This window comes from Enhydra lutris, unplaced genomic scaffold, assembly GCF_002288905.1.
Source record: "Enhydra lutris kenyoni isolate GAN:26980312 unplaced genomic scaffold, ASM228890v2 scaffoldscaffold15, whole genome shotgun sequence".
NCBI lineage: Eukaryota > Metazoa > Chordata > Mammalia > Carnivora > Mustelidae > Enhydra > Enhydra lutris.
This window is the reverse complement of record NW_019154099.1, coordinates 32,417,078-32,439,416: the sequence shown is the minus strand read 5'-3', so window position 1 is coordinate 32,439,416 and position 22,339 is coordinate 32,417,078. Positions and strand designations below refer to the sequence as shown.

The following is a 22,339-nucleotide window of genomic DNA, read 5'->3' as shown; positions in this document are numbered from 1 at the left end:
GTAGACAAAGATACCGGTCCTTCTGGACCTTCCATTAGGAGGGCAAATTCTATGGAAATATTGTTTTGATATTTAGACAACTAGAGTATTGACTACAAACACCTATGTGCACTTGCACATGCGCCCCCACACACACACACAGGCCAGCCAAAAAACATTTCCTACATTATCCAAATTTGTTTGCATCCCTTTTTCAAAAAAAAAAAAAGAGAGAGAGAGAGAGAAATACCTGCAGTATAACCAGTTAAGAGATCCATCTCAATTTACCACATACCCTTTTTCAAAAAATATAAATACTTCTAGCAAGATTTATGGGTTTTTAGTCTTTAATACCACTTGAATCACTTTAATCAGATTGTTTTTCTCCTGATAACTAATTTTATGTGCATTAAAGGTAGAAGTTTTTATTTTATGGAAGAAAGGTAATGTTCTAGATTGACCCTTACCTGTGACAAAGACAGCCTGGCTCTAAGGCCTCAAAGGAGAACATGAGGAAGGAGAGGCACTGCCTGAGAGCCAGGACGCCAAGAACAGTGGTGTCCCTATAGAAACAACTAGTGCTCTGCCTGGCAAAGAGGGACTTTTTTTTTAATCCCCTTTTTTCTGTCATTTTCTTGACTCCTTATTTTAGGGCCCCATGATTCAGACTTGTACTACTAACTCTCAGGATCCCACCATTTTTTTTCCAGGAAGACACAAGCTCTAAGTTCTAACCAGCTAAACTTAGTGAACTTAATAAACTTTTAGAATACAATCTGTTTATAAACAATAGACTGCCTGAATTACATGTAATTAAATATTAACTTTCAGGCATTCATATATTAGTTATAAATTCTAATCCAATCACTAGTGTTTCCTAAGCAGCTCTTTATCGGCCTAATTGTATGTATTTGTGTACTTGAGAATAATAAGTGTATCTATATATAGATCCAGTTTCCTAATTCAGTATGATCTCTACCATTACCCTAATAATGATGTGAGGTATGACTCTACTGGAAATTTAGCTCAACTACTTTATACTTTAAAATACATGGGTTTTAATTATTATTCAGAAAATAGTTATGGTTTTTCTTTCTAGTCTGCCCCTGCATTCAAATTCTAATGAATAATTGTACTAGGGCTGAGATTGAGGTATCATGGATGATTCATACTGATGCATAGATGGTATTTGTTCAGTCTGTTATGCATCCATGAAAATAGTTTTTGGTGGAAATTGTGTAATGATGCAACAGAAATTTTACAAGAAATATTTCCCTTTTTTCCTTATTCTTTATGTATTTTTGTCTATGACAATATACATTTTTTAGCTTTGTTTTTATTCAATTATTTAGTGGTTATATTGTCAGTAAGTTATAGTTTTATTAACAAGTTTCACTATGAAATGGACCATACAGGTGACCGGGGAACTATCTCAACATCTTCTAGACCAGTCTCTACACCAGGAAAATCAGAACTGCCCTCTAAACACAGCAGATCACTTAAACCTGATGGACGTATGAGCCGGACTACTGCTGATCAGAAGAAGCCAAGGGGTACAGAAGGCTTATCAGCTAGTGAATCCCTTATGTTGAAATCCGATGCTGCAAAGTTGAGGTCAGACTCTCATAGTAGGTCCTTGTCCCCCAACCATAACACCTTGCAGACACTAAAATCTGATGGGAAGATGTCTTCTAGCTTTAGAGCTGAATCCCCAGGGCCAGGTTCTCGGTCATCATCTCCTAAGCCAAAGACTCTCCCAACCAATAGGTCTAGCCCTTCTGGTGCTAGTTCTCCACGCTCCTCCTCACCACATGATAAAAATCTACCTCAAAAAAGCACTGCTCCTGTTAAAACTAAACTTGATCCTCCTCGGGAACGTTCTAAATCAGACTCTTACACACTTGACCCAGATACCCTACGCAAGAAGAAAATGCCCCTCACGGAACCATTAAGGGGACGATCAACGTCACCAAAACCAAAACTGGTACCAAAGGATTCTAAAGATTCCCCTGGATCTGAAAATAGAGCTCCTTCTCCCCATGTGGTACAAGAAAACCTTCACAGTGAAGTGGTTGAGGTCTGCACTTCAAGTACTTTGAAAACAAATAGTCTAACAGATAGCACCTGTGATGAAAGCAGTGAATTTAAGAGTATCGATGAAAGTTCCAATAAAGTTCATTTCAGCATAGGAAAAGCACCACTGAAAGATGAACAGGAAATGAGAGCATCCCCCAAAATAAGTAGAAAATGTGCTAATAGGCACACCAGGCCCAAAAAGGAAAAATCTAGCTTTCTCTTTAAAGGAGATGGATCTAAACCTTTAGAGCCAGCCAAGCAAGCCATGTCCCCTTCCGTAGCTGAGTGTGCCAGAGCAGTCTTTGCCTCTTTCCTGTGGCATGAAGGCATAGTCCACGATGCAATGGCCTGTTCTTCTTTCTTAAAGTTTAATCCTGAACTTTCCAAAGAACATGCTCCTATAAGAAATAGTTTAAACAGCCAACAGCCTACAGAAGAAAAGGAAACCAAATTAAAAAATAGACATTCATTGGAGATATCATCTGCACTGAATATGTTTAATATTGCACCTCATGGACCAGATATATCTAAAATGGGTAGTATCAACAAAAATAAGGTGTTGTCTATGCTTAAAGAACCACCTCTACATGAAAAATGTGAGGATGGGAAAACCGAAGCCACTTTTGAAATGTCCATGCACCACTCGATGAAGTCCAAATCTCCTCTTCCCTTAACTTTGCAACATTTAGTGGCATTTTGGGAAGACATCTCTTTGGCTACTATCAAAGCAGCTTCCCAGAATATGATTTTTCCAAGTCCTGGTTCTTGTGCAGTCCTTAAAAAGAAAGAGTGTGAAAAAGAAAATAAGAAGGCCAAAAAAGACAAAAAGAAAAAGGAAAAGACAGAAGTTCGACCCAGGGGTAATTTGTTTGGTGAGATGGCCCAGCTGGCAGTGGGAGGACCAGAGAAAGATACCATCTGTGAGCTGTGTGGAGAATCCCATCCGTACCCAGTGACATATCACATGCGACAGGCTCACCCAGGTAAAAATATTATTGAATCTGTAAGTACTTTGTGTTAAAAAAAAAAAAAAAAAGGGAACTTAGTCACTTCTGAGTTGAGCTGCTCTATAAATTATGTTAAAGTAAAGGGAAACTGTTTAAAGTGTATCAGCATCAGTTTTGTGGAAAATAGGTAAAGAAATTCTTATAGTAGTAAGGCAATCTAGTACAATGGGACCTTAATGTATCATATTCTGAAATAGTTTATTTTTTAAATGTTTTATGTGTTACCCAAAGGGTGTTGTTAAGGTATCTAACACAACAGAAATAATGACCTGTCCATATACATAGGAGAGGTCCCAGTATTAGGTCTCCTTCAATTTTAGTGTTTTCCTATTAAAAATTGCAAATTAAATTAGACTATACTGATTTCCCTGGTCATTTTCCTATTGAAGTCATCTCAACTATTTAATCAGAAGACTGTATTTTATGGGTTTTTTTTTTTAAGATTTTATTTATTTATTTGAGAGAGAGAGAGAGAGCATGAGAGAGGGGAAGGGTCAGAGGGAGAAGCAGACTCCCTGCTGAGCAGGGAGCCCAATGCTGACTCAGTCCTGGGACTCCAGGATCATGACCTGAGCCAAAGGCAGTCGCTTAACCAACTGAGCCACCCAGGTCCCCAGAAGACTATATTTTAGATAAATGTACGGATTTCTGTAGTAATTGATAAGTATTCCAAAATTCACCTATTTTGAATTTGGTTAAATTTTTTTTCTTTCTACATATTATACATGAAATGTTCTATAAAATATATGATTTCTTAAAATAAACCATTCCTACAGAATATTTTGTCCAATTTTATTGGCATATGTCAGTAAACATAAATGTACCCCTATCTTAAATTTCTTTTTCCCTAACTGTATAGAGTATCTCCAGTATTTTAGGCATTCCTTAACTGATTATTTTTTAGCCAAGCATGCTGTTTTCTGATACAGTTAATAGCCTGGAAAAAAAAAAGTCAGATACTTGCTTCAGTATTTTGCTTATTTTGCAAAGGTAAATCGTCATTCATGTACAAGTGTCAAGCATTGGATTGTTAAGGACACTTAAAGTGTATTCTTGTGCTTGTTTCAAGGTTGTGGCCGGTATGCTGGTGGACAAGGTTACAATAGCATTGGACATTTTTGTGGAGGATGGGCTGGTAACTGTGGTGATGGCGGCATAGGAGGAAGCACTTGGTATCTGGTATGTGATCGCTGTAGAGAAAAATACCTCCGTGAAAAACAGGCTGCTGCGAGGGAGAAGGTATTTTTTATTCTGTTATGGCTATACTGTTAATGATAAGAATCAATCTTATAAAAATCCCTTTTTATCATCATGCAATATTAGATAACTCCACAGAAATAATATTAAAAATCAGATTATCTTATAATAGGAACAATATACAAGTTTAATATCGTACTAGGTTAGTTATTTTATTTTTTAATTACAAAAATAAATTATATCTTTAAATAATACAAGACAACTAACCTGTGGCATATATGCCTAACTGACAAACATTTACTATGTAATTCTTTATTGTTAATGGTATACTACTCCATACATGTACATAGCTTTCCCTCTTCACCTTTATCTCTCTGAACTCCCCCTCTTTTCCCTTCTCCTTTTCCTTTTCCACTCTCTCCTCTCTGTCTTAAACCCTTAATTATGTTTTAGGTCTATGGGAACTAGAGGCATACCTAACTAAAATGTTGCCAAACATATAATGCACATACACACGCACACACTATTTACCCTTTAAAAAATAATTACATTTAAATTTTCCCAAGGGAAGGAAAGAAATAGTTTGTGTCCAAAATAAAATAATTTCAGACAGTTCAGGAAAAGCATGAAGTGAATGTTATTTTTGGTAATCACTATTATTATTTTAAAATCATTCTGTAAGTATTCAGTAATTTTTATTAGAACTCACAATAGCTGGGCTAAGAAATTGACATTTGAATCCAAGTAGGAGGAGATCACTGCAGAGTTTTCTTTGCCAGGTCAAGCAATCCAGGAGGAAGCCAGTGCAAGTCAAGACTCCTCGTGCCTTGCCCACCATGGAAGCTCACCAGGTGATTAAAGCAAACGCGCTCTTCCTGCTGTCCCTGAGCAGCGCAGCGGAGCCAAGCATTCTGTGTTATCATCCTGCAAAGCCATTTCAGTCTCATCTTCCCAGCGTGAAAGAGGGCATTTCTGAGGATCTTCCTGTTAAAATGCCTTGTCTCTACCTGCAGACATTAGCTAGGTAATATAACTTGGTGGTTGTTTGTTTTTAATCACTTGGGATTAATAGCCATTGCTGATTAATATCGTGCTCTAAATACCCACACTACATTACCTTTTGTGTACAATAAAAGACCTCCAGGAATGTATTTTGTGAGTTGCTTTGACTAATATATGACTGGTAGGATATACACTTTGTGGTAGTAGGTATTTTTAAAAAAAAATGTAAACGCTGTATCAATTTGTATTATTAGTGCAAAAATGACTTAGAAACTAAGACAACAGCTGTCTTTTACTTTTTGGAAAGCTGACTTCAGTCTATTAATAGTTGGAAGTGCTATAGTGGAAAAAAATTTGCTATTGAAATCTTTCATTTTTTAAAGTATTCATTCTGTTAGTATTTAAATGTTAGTTAGCTGGGAACCAGCTTTGTTCTAGACCTTGAAGACACCAAGATAAATATAATACATATATGTACATATATGTTATATGTACATGTACATTATATGTACATATACATAATATATGTATATGTGTGTATATGTATGTGTATATGTATGTACATAATACATAAATATAATACAATTCAGGTGCTCCACACTCTGGTGGGAAGACAGACCCGTAAAGGAAACATTTAAAATGTTTTTGTGAGGAGTTCTGTGATAGAAGTATGCATGGAATGCTGTTAGAGCCTGAAGGATGGCAGTACCTATCTTTCCAAGGAATCAGGAAAGGTTTCCCAAAGGATCTGACACTTTAGCAGTCTTGAGAGATATATAGGAATCAATCAAGTAGGTGGTAGAGGAAAGCAGTTCCTCACAGAATAAAGCACGAGCGTGAAGACGCACATGAAATAGCATTACACATTTAAGGAATCAGAGGCTGGTGAAAGTATTGGCCTTTGGGAGAAACATAGGAAATGCCCCAGAAGTAGTTACCTAAGGCCAGGTAATGTGGGGCTCTGCAGTCAATGCTAAGTTTGGATTTTATCCCAAAGGGAAAACAGTTAAGGAATATTAAACAGGGAAATACATAAACTGATTTGTAGTTATAAGATCACTCTGCTTCAAACATGGAAACTTCGTAAAAGGTATAACTGAAGGTGGGGGAAACCTGTTAATAGTATACTATTTTCCTGTATTGGACTTGAGTTGTACAGCCTATACTTCCATACATTATACACTGGCATTGTAAACAGACTTTAATATACCAAATTCAGACTGCTTTTCAACAGTTGTCAAATGAAGATTTCTGGAAATTGCCTGCAGGAATGGCTCACCAACCAATAGTTCCATTTTGGTGATGTTGTCCTCTCTGTAGCAGAATTATATAGTTTGGGGTTTTTTTTTAGTTTTGTACTTACTATTTTAATAAAACAAACAGGAAACAAAATGGAATGTGATACTAAATGCATTTGAGACCGAGGTGGAGATCATTAGTATGCCAAATGCAATAAATCTTTAGCTTAAGTCAGACCACTTAGTAGACTTAGGTTAACAACTCTCTGTTCCAGTTCAAAAAGTAAAGAATCAAATTGTAAAACATGTTTTAAAAAATGCCACTGTACCATAATATGGATTTTGTATTTTTAGCCTTCTGGGGAATGGACACCTACACCCACCCCACCCCGTGGAACATTTCATGGATCTAAACTTTCTCAAATTTGATTCTTACATATGTTCCTACCAAAAATGGTGACTGTATTTCAATAGCCCATGCAAGAAACATGAGCCTGAACCAAGGCAATGATGACAGGGAGTCAGAAGAGAGAAAACCTAATATTCATAGGGCTGAGTGGTCATAACTGGTCATAGTTGAGGACTAGGCCTACCACAACACCAAGATACTTTGGCCCAGGCACCTGGATAGTTGGTGGGATCATTCATCAAAACACTAGAGGATAGAGAAGTTCTCAAAATAAAAGGAGTTCAATTTTGGATTTGAAATATTTGTAGTACCTGGAATAATTATATATAAAATTGTCACTTTTATTTCCTCCTACTTATATCTATGATTGTTTTAATATTTCACCCTTACAGTTACATGTGCTGCTTTTACTTTTATGAAAGAGATTAAAAATGAAAAGTATCTATGGTGCTGTCATACTTGAAGTCACTGGGTTTGATTTAATGCAGGCATCATCATGAAAATTTTGTGGGCTATCAAGATGACAACCTATTCCAGGATGAAATGAGATACCTACGTTCAACGTCTGTACCTGCCCCATACATATCCGTGACACCAGATGCAAGTCCTAATGTATTTGAAGAGCCAGAGAGCAATATGAAGTCTATGCCACCAAGGTATTTCACTTCTCTCCTCTCTGTTGAATAGCAGTGTTTGGTGGTAGAAGGACTTTGAACTAGAAAAGAATGCTTTAGAAGTTCTTTTGTTATGTCCTTCCATCTCAAGAAGGACATTGAGTCTCTGCTAACTATTAGAGCTGTAAGAAAAAGCATACATACACGAATAAGACAAAGTCCTTGATAGCAGAGGCAGACTAGTTGGAGAGAAGAGATCAACTAATGGAAGTAATAATGAAGGACTCTGTTGTATAATACTGTATTATTAAGTGCTATAGTAAACCAGACTAGAGAAATGTCAGTTTGAGGCAATCCTTAAAGAAAGTTTCATTGGAGAATTAGTACCAAAAATAAATCTTGAATTCACTGGAATATTGTATACAGTCTTCTCCCCCTCACTTAGGTATGGTAGTAACATCAGTATAAAGACCTTCTTGAAAACTGAATAAAAGCATGTAAATATAATGCAGAAGGAATTAGGGTACCACCATGATTTTTTGGAGGAGAAACCGCATGATAAAAATGCAAATATAGTCTCAACAGTGTCAGTTGAGAAGCTTATAAGTTTAGTCAAAGATTTTCACTAAGTGTGTGGAGTTGGATTATGTTGGCAATGATTATGGGAAAAAAAAAAGTTGGATAATAGAAATGTTTTCTAGTAAAAGTCAGTGTGGCTTGTTGGCTAACTGGCTAATGAAAAGGTTAAGTTTAGGATCGTGTCAAGATATCAGGCATGAGTAACTGCAAACACATTATCATTGGACAGGAAGACATTTGCTGAAGGAAGAAAGAATGCACTTCTTCAGGTATGCCACTGTGTTAATACTATGCTATTATTATTATAAACTACTATAACAGAGTTGAATACAGACAGTAGAACTCATATATCCAAATGAGTGTTTTTCCACTGAAAATACTTGCGACTTCCCCCCGCCCCGGCTGTGTGGATTATTCATCAGAGTTTTTTTTGAGCTGCTTTTAAAATTTTCTCTAAAGAAGAAAGAGATTTTTAAAAAGTTTCTCTGAAGAGTACAGTGTAGCCTTTTATATCTTTGAAGGTAATAAAGTATCTCTATAGATTTTCTTAAAGAGTTAGAAACCATTTTGAGACTAGTTGATAAATGTGATTCATTGAGTTGTTACTACCCTTTAGGATCAAAATCAAGTGGCATAAACGTTTAGGTAAAGACAATGAAAAGAAGTTTCCATATATCTTGGAATATCTTAAAGAATATTCTGTGTATCATAGACTGGCATAGTCAAGGTGAAGCCCTCTAACATAGAAGCCCCAAACATCATCACTAGTGTCAGAAGAAAGTGGAAGTCTAGGGAATCCTATTTCCCACAGTTCCATGCTGAAGCAAAGCAGGAATCCAAGGTGCCAGGGAATGCTGCCACAGGAATAGGATACACACCCAACTCAGTGGAATGGTTTCTGATATAGAATATTCAGTAAAATCTCATGTTTCTCTGGAAGGGGGGAAAAAAAAAACAAAAGCAGGTGTCAAATAGTGTGGAAAAGGAAGTTGAGGTAAATCCACTGATACTTTATCAGAACAAACACAAGACTAGACAGAGCTGCCCACTTTAAAATATTATCAAAAGGGAAATAAATAGTATGTCATGAGAGTCAGATGAAGAACCCAAACTGAAAGAAAACTCTCAAGGAAAAAAAGAACATTCTATAAGTACTCTATTATACTGGAAAACTTGATAATGACATATATTTAATGAAACAATGTGAGAATGAATTAAAAAACAGAATGAATTAAAAGGATGTATCACAGAGCTAAGAGGACAGACTGAAGACCAAATCGATACCATTAAAAGACTAATAAATTAGGAGTGCATGGGTGGCTCAGTGGCTTAAAGCCTCTGCCTTGGGCTTAGGTCATGATCCTAGGGTCCTGGGATGGAGCCCCACATCGGGCTCTCTGCTTAGCAGGGAGCCTGCTTCCCTCTCTCTCTCTGCCTGCATCTCTACCTACTTGTGATCTCTCTCTCTGTCAAATAAATAAATAAAATCTTAAAAAAAAAAAAAAAGACTAGTTAGAAACATTTAGGATAGTAAATTGAATGACTGACGTAAAGGTAATATTTGAGATAATCATAGTAAGTAAAGAGTAAAAGACAAATAATTATAACAGAATGAAAAAAACAGGCATGGGAACAGGACAGTCTAACCTAAGAATAACTGGTATTAGGGCACCTGGGTGGCTCAGCGGGTTAAGCGGCTGCCTTCAGCTCAGGTCATGATCTTAGAGTCCTGGGATCAAGCTCCACATTGGGCTCCCTGCTCAGTGAAGAGCCTGCCTCTTCCTCTCCCTCTACCCCTCCCTCCTGCTCATGCTTTCTCTCAGATAATAAATAAATAAAGTCTTTTTTAAAAAAATAATAACTATGGGGCACCTGGGTGGCTCAGAGGGTTAAGCCTCTGCCTTGGCCCATGATCCCAGGGTCCTAGGATGGAGCCTCATCTCAGGCTGTCTGCTCAGCGGAAAGCCTGCTTCTTTCCCTCTCCCACTCGCCCTGCTTGTGTTCCCTCTCTCAGTGTCTCTCTCCATCAAATAAATAAATGAATTCTTAATAAATAACGGAGGAATGACTAGTATTTTTAAAGAAGAAAAACCAACCAATATAATTAAAAATATATCTAAAGCTATATGAAAAATTCCCCAAATGAATAAGTATTGAATTTCTAGATTAAAAGGAAAATTTTATAGCAGGTGACTATGAGAGATAACAGAACTTAAAAAAAAAAAAAATTTGGTTAAGTTACTGAAATTCCAAGTAAAAAACCGTAAGAATTTCTCAAGTATCTGAGCAGCGAAAAAGAAGTCATTATGCAAAAGGAAAAGTTGAGATTGAATTCAGACTTCTGTTGAACAACTTTGAATGAAAGAAAAAAAGGAAACAATGTCTCCAGTGCTTCAAAAGAAAGAAAATACTACCTTGAAAGTTTTACCTAATCGATCAAACATACTGAAATATAAAATGTCTTGGGAATCTTAGAACTAAATTATGGATTAATCAAATAAATGCATGAAAAACACATTTAAAAGATTATATACTTTACACATAAGAGTAATTTTCATAAAATCTTAAATAAAAGAAACTATGACTCAAGTGTTTTATATTCAGCCAGGTTGAGACATCCCAAGCATATAGTAATTCAGGGAATATAGCATCTTTGAGCTATTCTTTAAAAAAGTCATGACAAACTCAAGCTATTACAAAAGATAATGAATAATGATTCCATTAAATCAGTGGGGGGGGGTGTAAAAGGGTGGTTTTACCTTGCAGGTGACAACTGACAGTGTTTGAAAACATCCTTGTTTGCCATAACTAGGCTAGTTCAGTAGGCATCCCAGTGTAGAGAGGTGAGGAATGTTACTAATCAACCTACAGTATATAAGACAGACCCCCACAAACAGGGAGTTATCTGATGCAAAGTAGCCGAGGTTGTGGTGGTTATCTTTGAATTTTTTTTTTTTTTTACAAGCATAACCATTTTTATAAGAACGAGTCATTTTCTTTTTAGGTTGTATAACAGTTCGGGTTTTGTTTTTTTTTTTTTTTTTTCAAGTTGATAAACTTCCTCTGAAAGCACAACAAAGGTCTTGAGTTTTGTAGTAACACCATTTATAAAGTGAATTAAATTAGTTCTGTTAAATTAAATTAGACCCTCTTCTCTGGTCATTCAGGAACCTCTTGGCCCAAGCTGACATCCAGGCACTTTTACCACCCTAGGTTATATGAGGTATTTACAGCCTGTTCAAATGAGAATGTCTATACCCTTAGAGAGGTGGTGAGTACAGAAAACACCAGGGAGGTAACTAGTTTCTAGAAAACGTATAAGCTTGACTGACAGACATAAGAGTTCAAAACTGGCTTGAATGTTGGAAAAGAAATCCAGAACTCACAGTGAGTAAAATTGTCCCTATTTGGCATGAGGTAACAGAAAAAAAAAAAACACATGAAAGAATAATCTGTCTTAGAGAGGAAGTAAGGAAAGGTATTTCTCTTTTTTATAAAAACCCTCAGTATTATATTAGTATAATATATTACTATATTAGTAACTTTTCAAGTATTTTTTAATGTTGCTATAGTAAATAGAAAAATTGTTAGTTTACTTAAACTGAGTTCTTCCAGAATGTCAGTATACTATAACTCTACACCGAAAATCAGTTTGTTACCTTTCATTGCACTTAGTGTGGCCATGTTCTAGAAGGGGTTGTGGGCAGCACTTCCCAAGAATGAGAAATGTAATAGAAAACTCAGGCACAGAAGGAACCTTGAATTGTTTCACTTTTCAATTTGTTATGTGTGTACATATCTATTTTCTTTTATTTCTGTGCTTTTATGAATATATCTGTCTAGGTTTCTTAAATATCGTGACATAACTTCCACCAGAATGCTTTTGATTCTGAAAGGAGTTTAGAACATTTAATACCTTTTCTTCTTTTTCATTTAAAAATGCAAAGTAGATTTAAGAAAACCAGAAGTTTTAGGACATAGGTTCTTTTTTTTTTTTTTTTAAAGATTTTATTTATTTATTTGTCAGAGAGAGAGAGAGAGAGCGAGAGTGAGCACAAGCAGATAGAGTGGCAGGCAGAGGCAGAGGGAGAAGCAGGCTCCCTGCCGAGCAAGGAGCTCGATGTGGGACTCGATCCCAGGACTCTGGGATCATGACCTGAGCTGAAGGCAGCCGCTTAACCAACTGAGCCACCCAGGCGTCCCAGGACATAGGTTCTTAAATCAATCAAAATGTTAGTGCATTTGGAAAGATCAAATTGTGAGTTAAAGAGCGCTTGTCAAGTTGGCTTTGAATTTGTGTTTTTCCACGAGAAACTATACTACTGTATATTATACTACTGTAAATTAAATATAATTTCACTTTATTCACTTCTTCTCCTAAGTTTTTACCGGGTCATTCTGTTCTTTCTGCAGTTTGGAAACTAGTCCCATAACCGATACTGATCTTGCAAAGAGAACTGTCTTCCAAAGATCATACTCAGTTGTTGCTTCTGAATATGATAAACAACACTCCATTTTACCTGCACGAGTGAAAGCCATTCCTAGAAGAAGAGTTAACAGTGGAGACACTGGTGAGTATAAAGATGAAAAGGAAGATTATGTGGTCCAAATGGTTTTATTTGCAGTTATTTTTTTAAAATCTAGTTTTTGGGGGCACCTAGGTGGCTCAGTGGGTTAAAGCCTCTGCCTTCGGCTCAGGTCATGATCCCAGGGTCCTGGGATCGAGCCCCGCATCGGGCTCTGCTCAGCAGGGAGCCTGCTTCCTCCTCTCTCTCTGCCTGCTTCTCTGCCTGCTTGTGATCTCTGTCAAATAAATAAAATCTTTAAAAAATAAAAATAAAATCTAGTTTTTGAAAGGAAATGGATTAATTTTAAATTGTGGTTGACATTCATTTTTGAGACACACCCAACAGTATGCATGTCTAAATTTTGCATCTCAGTTGGAAGAGACCTAGAGAGCATCCAGTGATAATTCAAGAATAAATTGACCTTTAAAATCTTACCTTTTAGGGGAGCCTGGGTGGCTCAGTGGGTTAAAGCCTCTGCCTTCGGCTCAGGTCATGATCCCAGTGTCCTGGGATTGAGCCCCACATCAGGCTCTCTGCTCAGCAGGGAGCCTGCTTCCCTTCCTCTCTCTCTCTCTGCCTCTCTGCCTACTTGTAATCTCTCTGTGTCAAATAAATAAATAAATAATCTTTAAAATAAAATGAAATAAAATAAAATAAAATCTTACTTGTTAGTTTCTAAGCCACATGTTGCCACCATTATTCCTTCTACTAAGTTTCAGTGAACTAGTGGTTCCCATGACTTACTTTCACAATTATATTCTCATTCCCAATAGAAACTTCTAACTCTATAGAGCTTCTATAGTGGAGCTACTTCCACTCTGAATAGATAATGTGGGGATACAAGTAGCTCTTAGTCATCGGAAAAGTTAAATAATCTGGACTAGTTAGTATCAGTAGCCTCAAATTAGAGCTGCTTGATTCTGTGTCAGGAATAAAGAAAGAAATCCAAGAGAAAAGGATAATATGGTGATTTATCAGGTAGCCCACTTAAATGAAGATTTAATCTAGTATTTATACATAGGTAATTATATATCTTATATAGATTTCATTTAGGGAAAAAGAAATACAACATTTAGCTTTTAAGAGTGTTTTAGAAACCATGAACTTAAGATTCAGCCCTGGATTCAAAACTCAGTTTGATGACTCAATAGCTACATGATTTTAGGAAAGTAAGGTATTTAATCTTTCCAGACGCCTGGGTGGTTCAGCCCATTAAGCATCTGCCTTCAGGGTGGAGTCCCACATCTGGCTCCTTGCTCAGCGGGGAGCCTGCTTCTCCCTCTCCCTCTGCCCCTCCTCCCAGGCTTGCTCTCTCTCTCTCTCTGACAAATAAATAAAATCTTAAGAAAATGTATATTTAATCTTTCTCAGCCTCAGTAAAAATTGAAGTTGTTTGTGTCACATGCAAAACAAATCCAAAAAAAGAAGAAGAAAAATACTATAGTGAATAAGCTAGATACTGTTATTTCAATACCATCTTAAATATATTAATTGTACGTATTATTGTCAATGAAAGTTAATTTTTTTTTTTTTTTTTTTTTTTTTTAAATAAATAGAAGTTGGTTCTTCCCTCTTGAGGCATCCATCTCCTGAGCTTTCCCGGCTAATCTCAGCCCACAGTTCTCTTTCCAAAGGAGAACGAAATTTTCAATGGCCAGTTTTAGCTTTTGTTATACAACATCATGATCTAGAAGGTCTTGAAATAGCAATGAAACAGGCCCTAAGGAAATCTGCTTGCCGAGTTTTTGCCATGGAGGTATGAATACATTAATGGGGTTATTGATTCATTGATCATACAAATCATTTGATGATTTTCTTTAATGTTAGTTCCTTTTCTACCCAACAGAAATTTCAAAAAATTAAGAGACACTAGCCAATCAGAAATATCAAATGTTCACATCAAAATTAAACTCTTCATTTATGAATATAAACGAATATAGAGATCCATATTTAAGCACTCTCAAGAAATTTATTTCTGTAGTGCTTTATTGTTTTAATCCTGTTAGCATCTTTTTTAAAAAAACTTTTTGTAAGAATGACATCATTTCAGTTAGAAGAATCATGAAAAAGAGAAGACAAGTAGGGCTTTTGAGTTATAAATTTAACTATAATAACTTTTCTGAGCCTATTCTCTGGAAATGATGGAATTGCTATCTGTCATATTTTTATATGTATTTTATATATTTTTAATCTTTTTTGTCATGAGTATAATAAATAACCTGCCATTTCAATGATGGTGGGAACAATATAAATACATTTAAGTATAGAACTTGAAAAACATTTTGTGTTATCCTAAATACAAGTTGGGAAAAAATGTGCTTCAACAAATTAATATGAAGATGAAGCTTTGAAGTAAAAAGTGGTTTGAAAAAATACTTCTGCGTTGCATTTCATAAGTATTATTTTCCTTATCATGTTTTTTAATTGGGAACCAAAATTATTGACTATTTCAAGTTTGGTGTGTTTTTGGTAAAATGAAGGTCAGATGTTTTTAGTATCTTTACTTGAAATACTTGGTCCATGGAATACTTGGTAATACATGTTTACTCATATATTTTCTTTTTATCTTTGACTCATTTAACCATCATTTATTCAGGCTTTCAACTGGCTTCTGTGTAATGTCATCCAAACAACTTCTCTACATGATATTCTGTGGCATTTTGTGGCATCATTAACTCCTGCTCCAGTGGAACCAGAAGAAGAAGAGGAAGAGGAAAATAAAACAAACAAAGAAAATGCAGAACAAGTAAGTGAGATTTTTTTGGTGGGGGTGGGGTTGTCCATGTTTTTATAGAAGAGTAGAACCATCCTCAGATAATACAATAATATGCATGAGCTCATTCATAGATTATATAACCTAAAGGCAAGAGTAAAATTTCAGTGCTATGAGCAACATGTTTTTCTCTCTGGCAAAGATACGGTCATTCAGTTCTGATGTCTCACTAAACATTATTGTCCTGAAACAATGAATTGAAAGGTATATACTGTTACAGTACTACATAAGACAGATAAAGAGGGCAACATTATTCTATGGAAGATCTATCTACTCCACAACATTGCTTTAAGTTGGTAATAAAAATGTACTATGTAAGGACATGAAATTTAAAAATGTTTGCTTGGCTAGAAAGGACTTGGATTTTATAGGAAGCAACCTGCATAATGGAAGGACATTGACTAGGACCCTAGAAACCTGGGTGCTAGACCCATTTACACATCTGTAACAATGTGACTACTCGCTTCATCTATAAATGGAAAACTAGACCACATTTAATTCATCTGCAGGCATTCTGAAATTATATGCTTAATAGTTTATGATTAATTTGATCTCTGGGTCATGAGATAGAGATATGAGATAGATTAATTTGATCATATTAATATGATTAATATGATCTCTGGGTCATGAGATAGAGCCCTGTGTGGGGCTTTGCGATCAGCGGGGAGTCTGCTTCTCTATCTCTGGCACTCCCCCTACACACACACACACACACACACACTACACACACACACAAGGGTATCAGACAACATTATCATAGCCAAATTCTTAAAACTCACAAGGAAACAAAGTACCCTGAGTGATAACTAGCAGAAAAAACAGGCAACAGAAATAGAACTTCAACAATTTCAGTAGTTGTAATTTATTATCTATCTGTGTAATATAACTATGTTTAATGTGCTTTAAAAAATAAAAGACAAACTTTAATAATATAAGAAGAAATGTAAGAATGACAGATTTGAAAAAGAACTAAATATTAAGAATTATATGTTAGTATAATAATTAATGTTAGAAAAAAAGCAGTGAACCAAAAAAAATCAGTTCTCAGATTTACAGCAGATTAGTCAAGAAATTGGTGAGCTGTTAAGAGAGACCTAAAGAAATCATCCAGAATAAAACAGAAAAAAATGAGTTGCTTTAAAAAGTGAAAAATATGAGAAGGTGTAACATTTATCTAATTGGAGTTCCAGAAAGAGAGGATAAACAGAATGGAAAATGGTACTATTTGAGGAATTGATACCTGAAAATTGTCCAGAATTGATTACAGATGACAATGCATTGAATCAGGAAGCCCAGTGAACCCCAGGCAGAATAAAGAAAAATTGTGGTGGGCAAATCATAGTGAATTATCTGAACAACCAAAACAAAGAGCAGGTCTTTAAAGCAGTCATGAAGGGAAAAATTATACTTAAAGTAGGGACAGTAAGAATGACAACTGAATTTTCAGTAACAGTATTGTTAAGTTGTAAGACAGTGAACTTTTTTTAAAAGGCAATCAGTTGATACTTTCAGTGTGCTGAGAGAAAATAACTGTCAATCCAATGATATCTTTGTAGAAAAAAGGAAAAATAAAGATATTTTCAAAAAATAAACAGAGGGATTGCCACAAACAGACTGTTACAAAGGAAAAATTGTAATGCACTTCAGTTACTATAGGAGATCTTCCATGGAAGATCTGAGAATGGAAAGGAAAGAAAGTGTTAAATCTTAACAAAGACTATATAAAAAGTGATAACATGTAATGGGAGTGATTTTTTAAAACTTAGTGCCAAAATATACACAGCAGTACCATATACATGAGGAGGCAGGTGATTGGTGTTGGTGTTCAGTGGGCTGATAATGATTTTGGTGAGCTTTAGATTAAGTTGAGTGTGTGTCATTACACAAAGTGTAGTGTGTATCATTACACAAAGAACGGAAACAGAGTGTATAGGGGGCACCTGGCTGGCTCAGTCAGTGGAGCGTGTGACTCTTGTTATCGGGGTTGTGAGTTCTAGTCTCACATTAGTTGTAGAGATGACTTAAAAATAAAACCTTAAAAAGAAATAGAGTGTATAATTTCCAAACTCATAGAAAAATGTGAAAAGTCAACTCATCCCCTCCCCAACAGGGAAAACAAAATAGAAAGAAGTAGTGCAAATAGAAAGTAACATATTGGAAATGTAACAAATAGAAAGTAACATATTAGAAATAAGTACAAAGAGGACTAAATCTTCCATTTAAAAGACAAAAATTGGGATGCCTGGTGGCTCAGTTAGTTAAGCATCCAACTTTTGATTTCACCCCAGGTCATGATCTCTGGGTCATGAGATAGAGCCCTGTGTGGGGCTTTGCGATCAGCGGGGAGTCTGCTTCTCTATCTCTGGCACTCCCCCTACACACACACACACACACACACACACACACACACACACTCTCTCTCTCTCTCTCTCTCTCTCTCATTCTCTCTCAAATAAATAAATGAGTCTTTTTTTTTAAATAAATAAACAGTGGTTTTCTGGGTGGCTCAGTCACTTGGGTGTCTGCCTCTGGCTCAGGTAATGATCTCAGAGTCCTGGGATCAAGTCGTGTATCAGGCTCCCTGCTCATCAGGGATCTGCTTCTGCATCTCCCTTTGCACCTCCCCACTACTCTTGCCCTCTCTCTCTCAAATAAATAAATAAAATCCTTTAAGCAATTAATTAAATTGGGGTGCCTGGGTGGCTCAGTGGGTTAAAGCCTCTGCCTTCGGCTCAGGTCATGATCCCAGGGTCCTGGGATCGAGCCCCGCATCGGGCTCTCTGCTCAGCGGAGAGCCTGCTTCCTCCTCTCTCTCTCTGTCTGCCTCTCCGCTTACTTGTGATATCTCTCTGTCAAATAAATAAAATAAGATCTTTAAAAAAAAACAATTAAATAAAAGAAAAATTGTCAGAATAGATGAAAAAACAAAAGGTAGATGCTGTTCATAAGCATCACATCTAAAACATAAGGATACAGAAAGACTGAAAGTGGAAGTTTAGAAAAAGATATACTGGACAAACACCAAACAAAATAAAGTTGGTGTGACTCTTTAACATCAGAAGAAAAGAAAGTTTTAAGATGAAATTAATAATAGGGATAAAAAAGCTTTCTACAAAATGATGAACAATTCTAAACATGTATGCATCAGTAATATAGTCTTTTTTTTTTTTTAAGAATTTATTTATTTATTTGACAGAGCGATCACAAGTAGGCAGAGAGGCAGGCAGAGAGAGAGGAGGAAGCAGGCTCCCTGCCGAGCAGAGAGCCTGATGTGGAGCTCGATCCCAGGACCCTGGGATCATGACCTGAGCCAAAGGCAGAGCTTTATAACCCACTGAGCCACCCAGGCACCCCTCAATAATACAGTCTTAAAAATAATAGGTAAAAATTGACAGAATTGCAAGGAGAAATAGAAAAAAAAAAATACACAATTACAGTGTAAGATTGTTTCACACCTTTAACAATTAAATATTCCTGCGTAACAAACCAACCTGAAACTCATCGGATGAAAACAGTTGCCTATTGGCTGACTACCCTGTGGGTCAGCGGTTTGGGTGAGGCTCCAAACATACAAGTCGCCCTGTTGGTATATTTGTGAGCTCGCCAGAATCTATACGGATACCGTATCCATTTGTTTGGGGATTTTATTTGTGAGTGACCTCATTACTTTTTCCCTAAAAAATAGTACAAAACATAATTAGTGAAAGCATGTTTTGGGTATGATTTGGTTTTAGTTTTCTTGCTTGCATTTCCATTACGTAACTGTCTTTACTGTATACATAACACTTCTAAGTATACATAATTTTTTTGTGTGTGGGGAAAGTCCTTTTCAGTATGCAGACTGATCAACTCACTTTCCATTTCTGTGTTAGGAGAAGGACACGAGAGTATGTGAACATCCCCTCTCGGATATAGTGATTGCCGGGGAAGCTGCTCATCCTTTACCACACACATTCCACCGCTTACTTCAGACAATCTCCGATCTTATGATGTCTCTCCCCAGTGGCAGTTCATTACAGCAAATGGCCCTAAGGTAATTTTACATCTAAGTGTTCTAGGTACAATGGAGAAGAGATTTTATGTAGTATTCAAACACAAAATGCTTGAAAGACCTTGTTAAATAGTAAGATACAAAGACTTCTTCTTAGCTCACACCTGTTTGCCCCTCTATAAAATGAGGTTAATACACTCTTGATGCTCTGAATTATCAGTCTGTAACAGTTTTCCTCACATCCCACCCCACTTCTACCCCAAGTCACTTGTCTCAGTGCTACCCAAGAGGAGATTTTTGTTTTTGTTTTTTCCCAAATATATTTAAATATATTTAAACTGTGTATTTTTTTAAAACCCACCTCTCTGTACTCCCCCTGCCACCTCCATCCCACTCCCCAATGACTGGTGCTTACTCCAAAGGGGATGGTCAGTTATTTGCTATAGAATGAGTGATATAAACCTGGTCCTCCCCACTCCCGTGGATGTTTAGCTCACTGCTATGTTTTAGAATGAACTCTTGTGGAAACAAGAAGAGCTTGGGCCTATGTCCCTGGGAGTGCACCTGGGAGGCCCCTCGAGCCAGGAAGATGGGGTGTGCTCTTCCCATTTTACAGAGGCGGAGACTAAGGATGTGAGAGGTCACTTGGCTAAGGCCCTGAAGCTACTAAGTACCTGATTCCCCCCATCTACTCCTTCTGGCCCTGTGTAACCCACTTGGTCTTCTGTGAGCCTACAGCTCCCACTCAGAGCAGCAAATGTCTTTGCTGCAAGTGAGGGAGTGAGCTTTTCAGTGAAGATTTGTGTCCTTCATCTTGTCCCCTACATTTTATGCCATCATGTAAAATTTTCCATTACTTAAGAGGAGACTTTTATATGTCACAAAAGGGAGAGGGAGAACGAAGTCTCAGAAACAGAAATTAAAAATTGATTTTGAATTGAAAAGAATTTTGAGAAAAATGGAACCTTAGTTATATACAAGGTAGGGGAGCATCACCTACTTTTAAGTCTAAGCCTGCTAAAATTTTAACATTACTTCTACATTGTGAACCTTGTTATCAGATCTATATATGGAGCCACACATATAAATGAATGCTCCATTGACTTTTGTAAGCTGTAAGGTGATGGAGTGATTTTTGGCTACCCACAGCCCTAATAATAAGACCAGCAGAGGGGAGATTGTGTTTCCTCCTCACAAGATTTTTGAAGTGTAGGATGTGTTATATACACTTTGATGAATTAGTATAGAATTCTAAAACTAATAAATTTGAGAGGCTGTTTCAGTTGGGTTAACACTTGTCTAACTGCAAATTTGATCTATTACCTTTTTTGTTTCTATACCCTTTGTCTTCATGGCTACAGAAGCAAATTTCTTTATATGTAAATGTATTTTTCTATATGTAAAATGAGCAAACTTTCTTTAGGTCTTACCTTGTTCCAAAGAAATTACCTTTATTTCTCAGAAAAAGGCAGTGATATTATTTCCTAATTTTTTTTCCCATTTCTGTTTTTCACCTGGAATATTAAGATTTTTTGGAATACTAACTATGGAGTGCTTTTCCAGGAATTCCTTAGAAATTATTTAATGTTTTGCTTATATCTTTTTAGGTGCTGGAGTCTGAAATTCAAGCAGTCTGATCACCAGTTCCTCCATCAGAGTAATGTCTTTCATCACATTAACAATATTTTGTCAAAATCAGATGATGGAGATAGTGAAGAAAGTTTTAGCATCAGTATTCAGTCTGGCTTTGAAGCAATGAGTCAGGTCAGTCATTGACCAGCTGTCCTGTGTCATCCCGCTAACATTCAACAGTGTGTAGAAGGAGAAACTGCAAGTTACTCCTAAACAATTCAGTTCATTTGTTTCTTACCTCATGTCTTGTTTGTCTTATTACCAGGAAAGATTTCCATTTCAGTGTTGTAATAACATGCATTTTGTTTCCGGTAGGAATTGTGCATAGTAATGTGCCTAAAGGACTTAACCAGCATTGTTGACATAAAAACTTCAAGCCGACCTGCCATGATTGGCAGTTTGACAGATGGTTCTACAGAAACCTTTTGGGAATCAGGAGATGAGGATAAAAACAAAACTAAGAACATCACCATCAACTGTGTAAAAGGAATCAATGCCCGCTACGTATCTGTCCATGTGGACAATTCCCGAGATCTCGGGGTAAGAAAGGAACCTTAATTTGTGGCTCATTAGTTCTTTTCAGACCGTCAGTGACTATGCCCTATCAACTCTGAGTTTAGCAAAAAGATTTTCATGTAGAACTTCACCAAACAACATTTTTATGTTTCCCAAATAAATCTTAAATCTAAAAACAGATTAAGAGGGCTGGGGCACTATGGAATACCAATTCTAAAAAGAGATGTGATACAAATAACACCCTGGCTCCCAGCTAAGCAGAATAAATGAATACACTGTAACTGCCTACCCATGTGCCCTTGTTTCAGCTCTTCTCTTGGCCTGGAAGTCCTCCCCTTAAACTCTGCCTATCAGATTCTTCCAGAATCTTGAAAGACCAGGAAAAAGTTCCTCTCCCAGGACCTCTTCTATAAAAATAACTCTTTCCAGAGTTATGTATGACTCGGTCAGTTAAGTGTCTGCCTGAAGCTCAAGTCATGATCCCAGGGTCCTGCTCAGGGGGGAACCTGCTTCTCCCTCTCCTCCCCACTCATGTTCTATCTCTGTTGCTATCTCTGTCTCTCTGAAATAAATAAAATCTTTTTTTAACAATTTACTCTTTCCCTTCTCTAGGTTCTTTTTTTATATTACTCTGATGGCACTTAATACACTTTGACCTATTATGTAATTAGCTCTCAGTTTCCAACCCTCACTCTTAACTTTCACGGCAGTGGTGGTGGGGTATCTAGACTACCGTGAATAATCATAATTTGTATTCT

General features: G+C 36.6%; 1 protein-coding gene across 4 annotated transcripts in view; it reads left to right on the top strand.

The window, feature by feature from the left end:
• Positions 1-22,339, top strand: part of LOC111146914 (MYC binding protein 2, E3 ubiquitin protein ligase) — a 257,881-nt gene that overhangs the window by 201,740 nt on the left and 33,802 nt on the right. For all 4 annotated transcript variants that reach the window (XM_022502672.1, XM_022502671.1, XM_022502673.1 and 1 more), the window contains 10 exons: positions 1,395-3,038; positions 4,132-4,301; positions 5,039-5,283; positions 7,397-7,564; positions 12,515-12,672; positions 14,226-14,425; positions 15,266-15,415; positions 19,315-19,475; positions 21,041-21,197; positions 21,381-21,605. In XM_022502672.1, the coding sequence (XP_022358380.1) occupies positions 1,395-3,038; positions 4,132-4,301; positions 5,039-5,283; positions 7,397-7,564; positions 12,515-12,672; positions 14,226-14,425; positions 15,266-15,415; positions 19,315-19,475; positions 21,041-21,197; positions 21,381-21,605 (3,278 nt within the window). The remainder of the gene's footprint in view (positions 1-1,394; positions 3,039-4,131; positions 4,302-5,038; positions 5,284-7,396; positions 7,565-12,514; positions 12,673-14,225; positions 14,426-15,265; positions 15,416-19,314; positions 19,476-21,040; positions 21,198-21,380; positions 21,606-22,339) is intronic.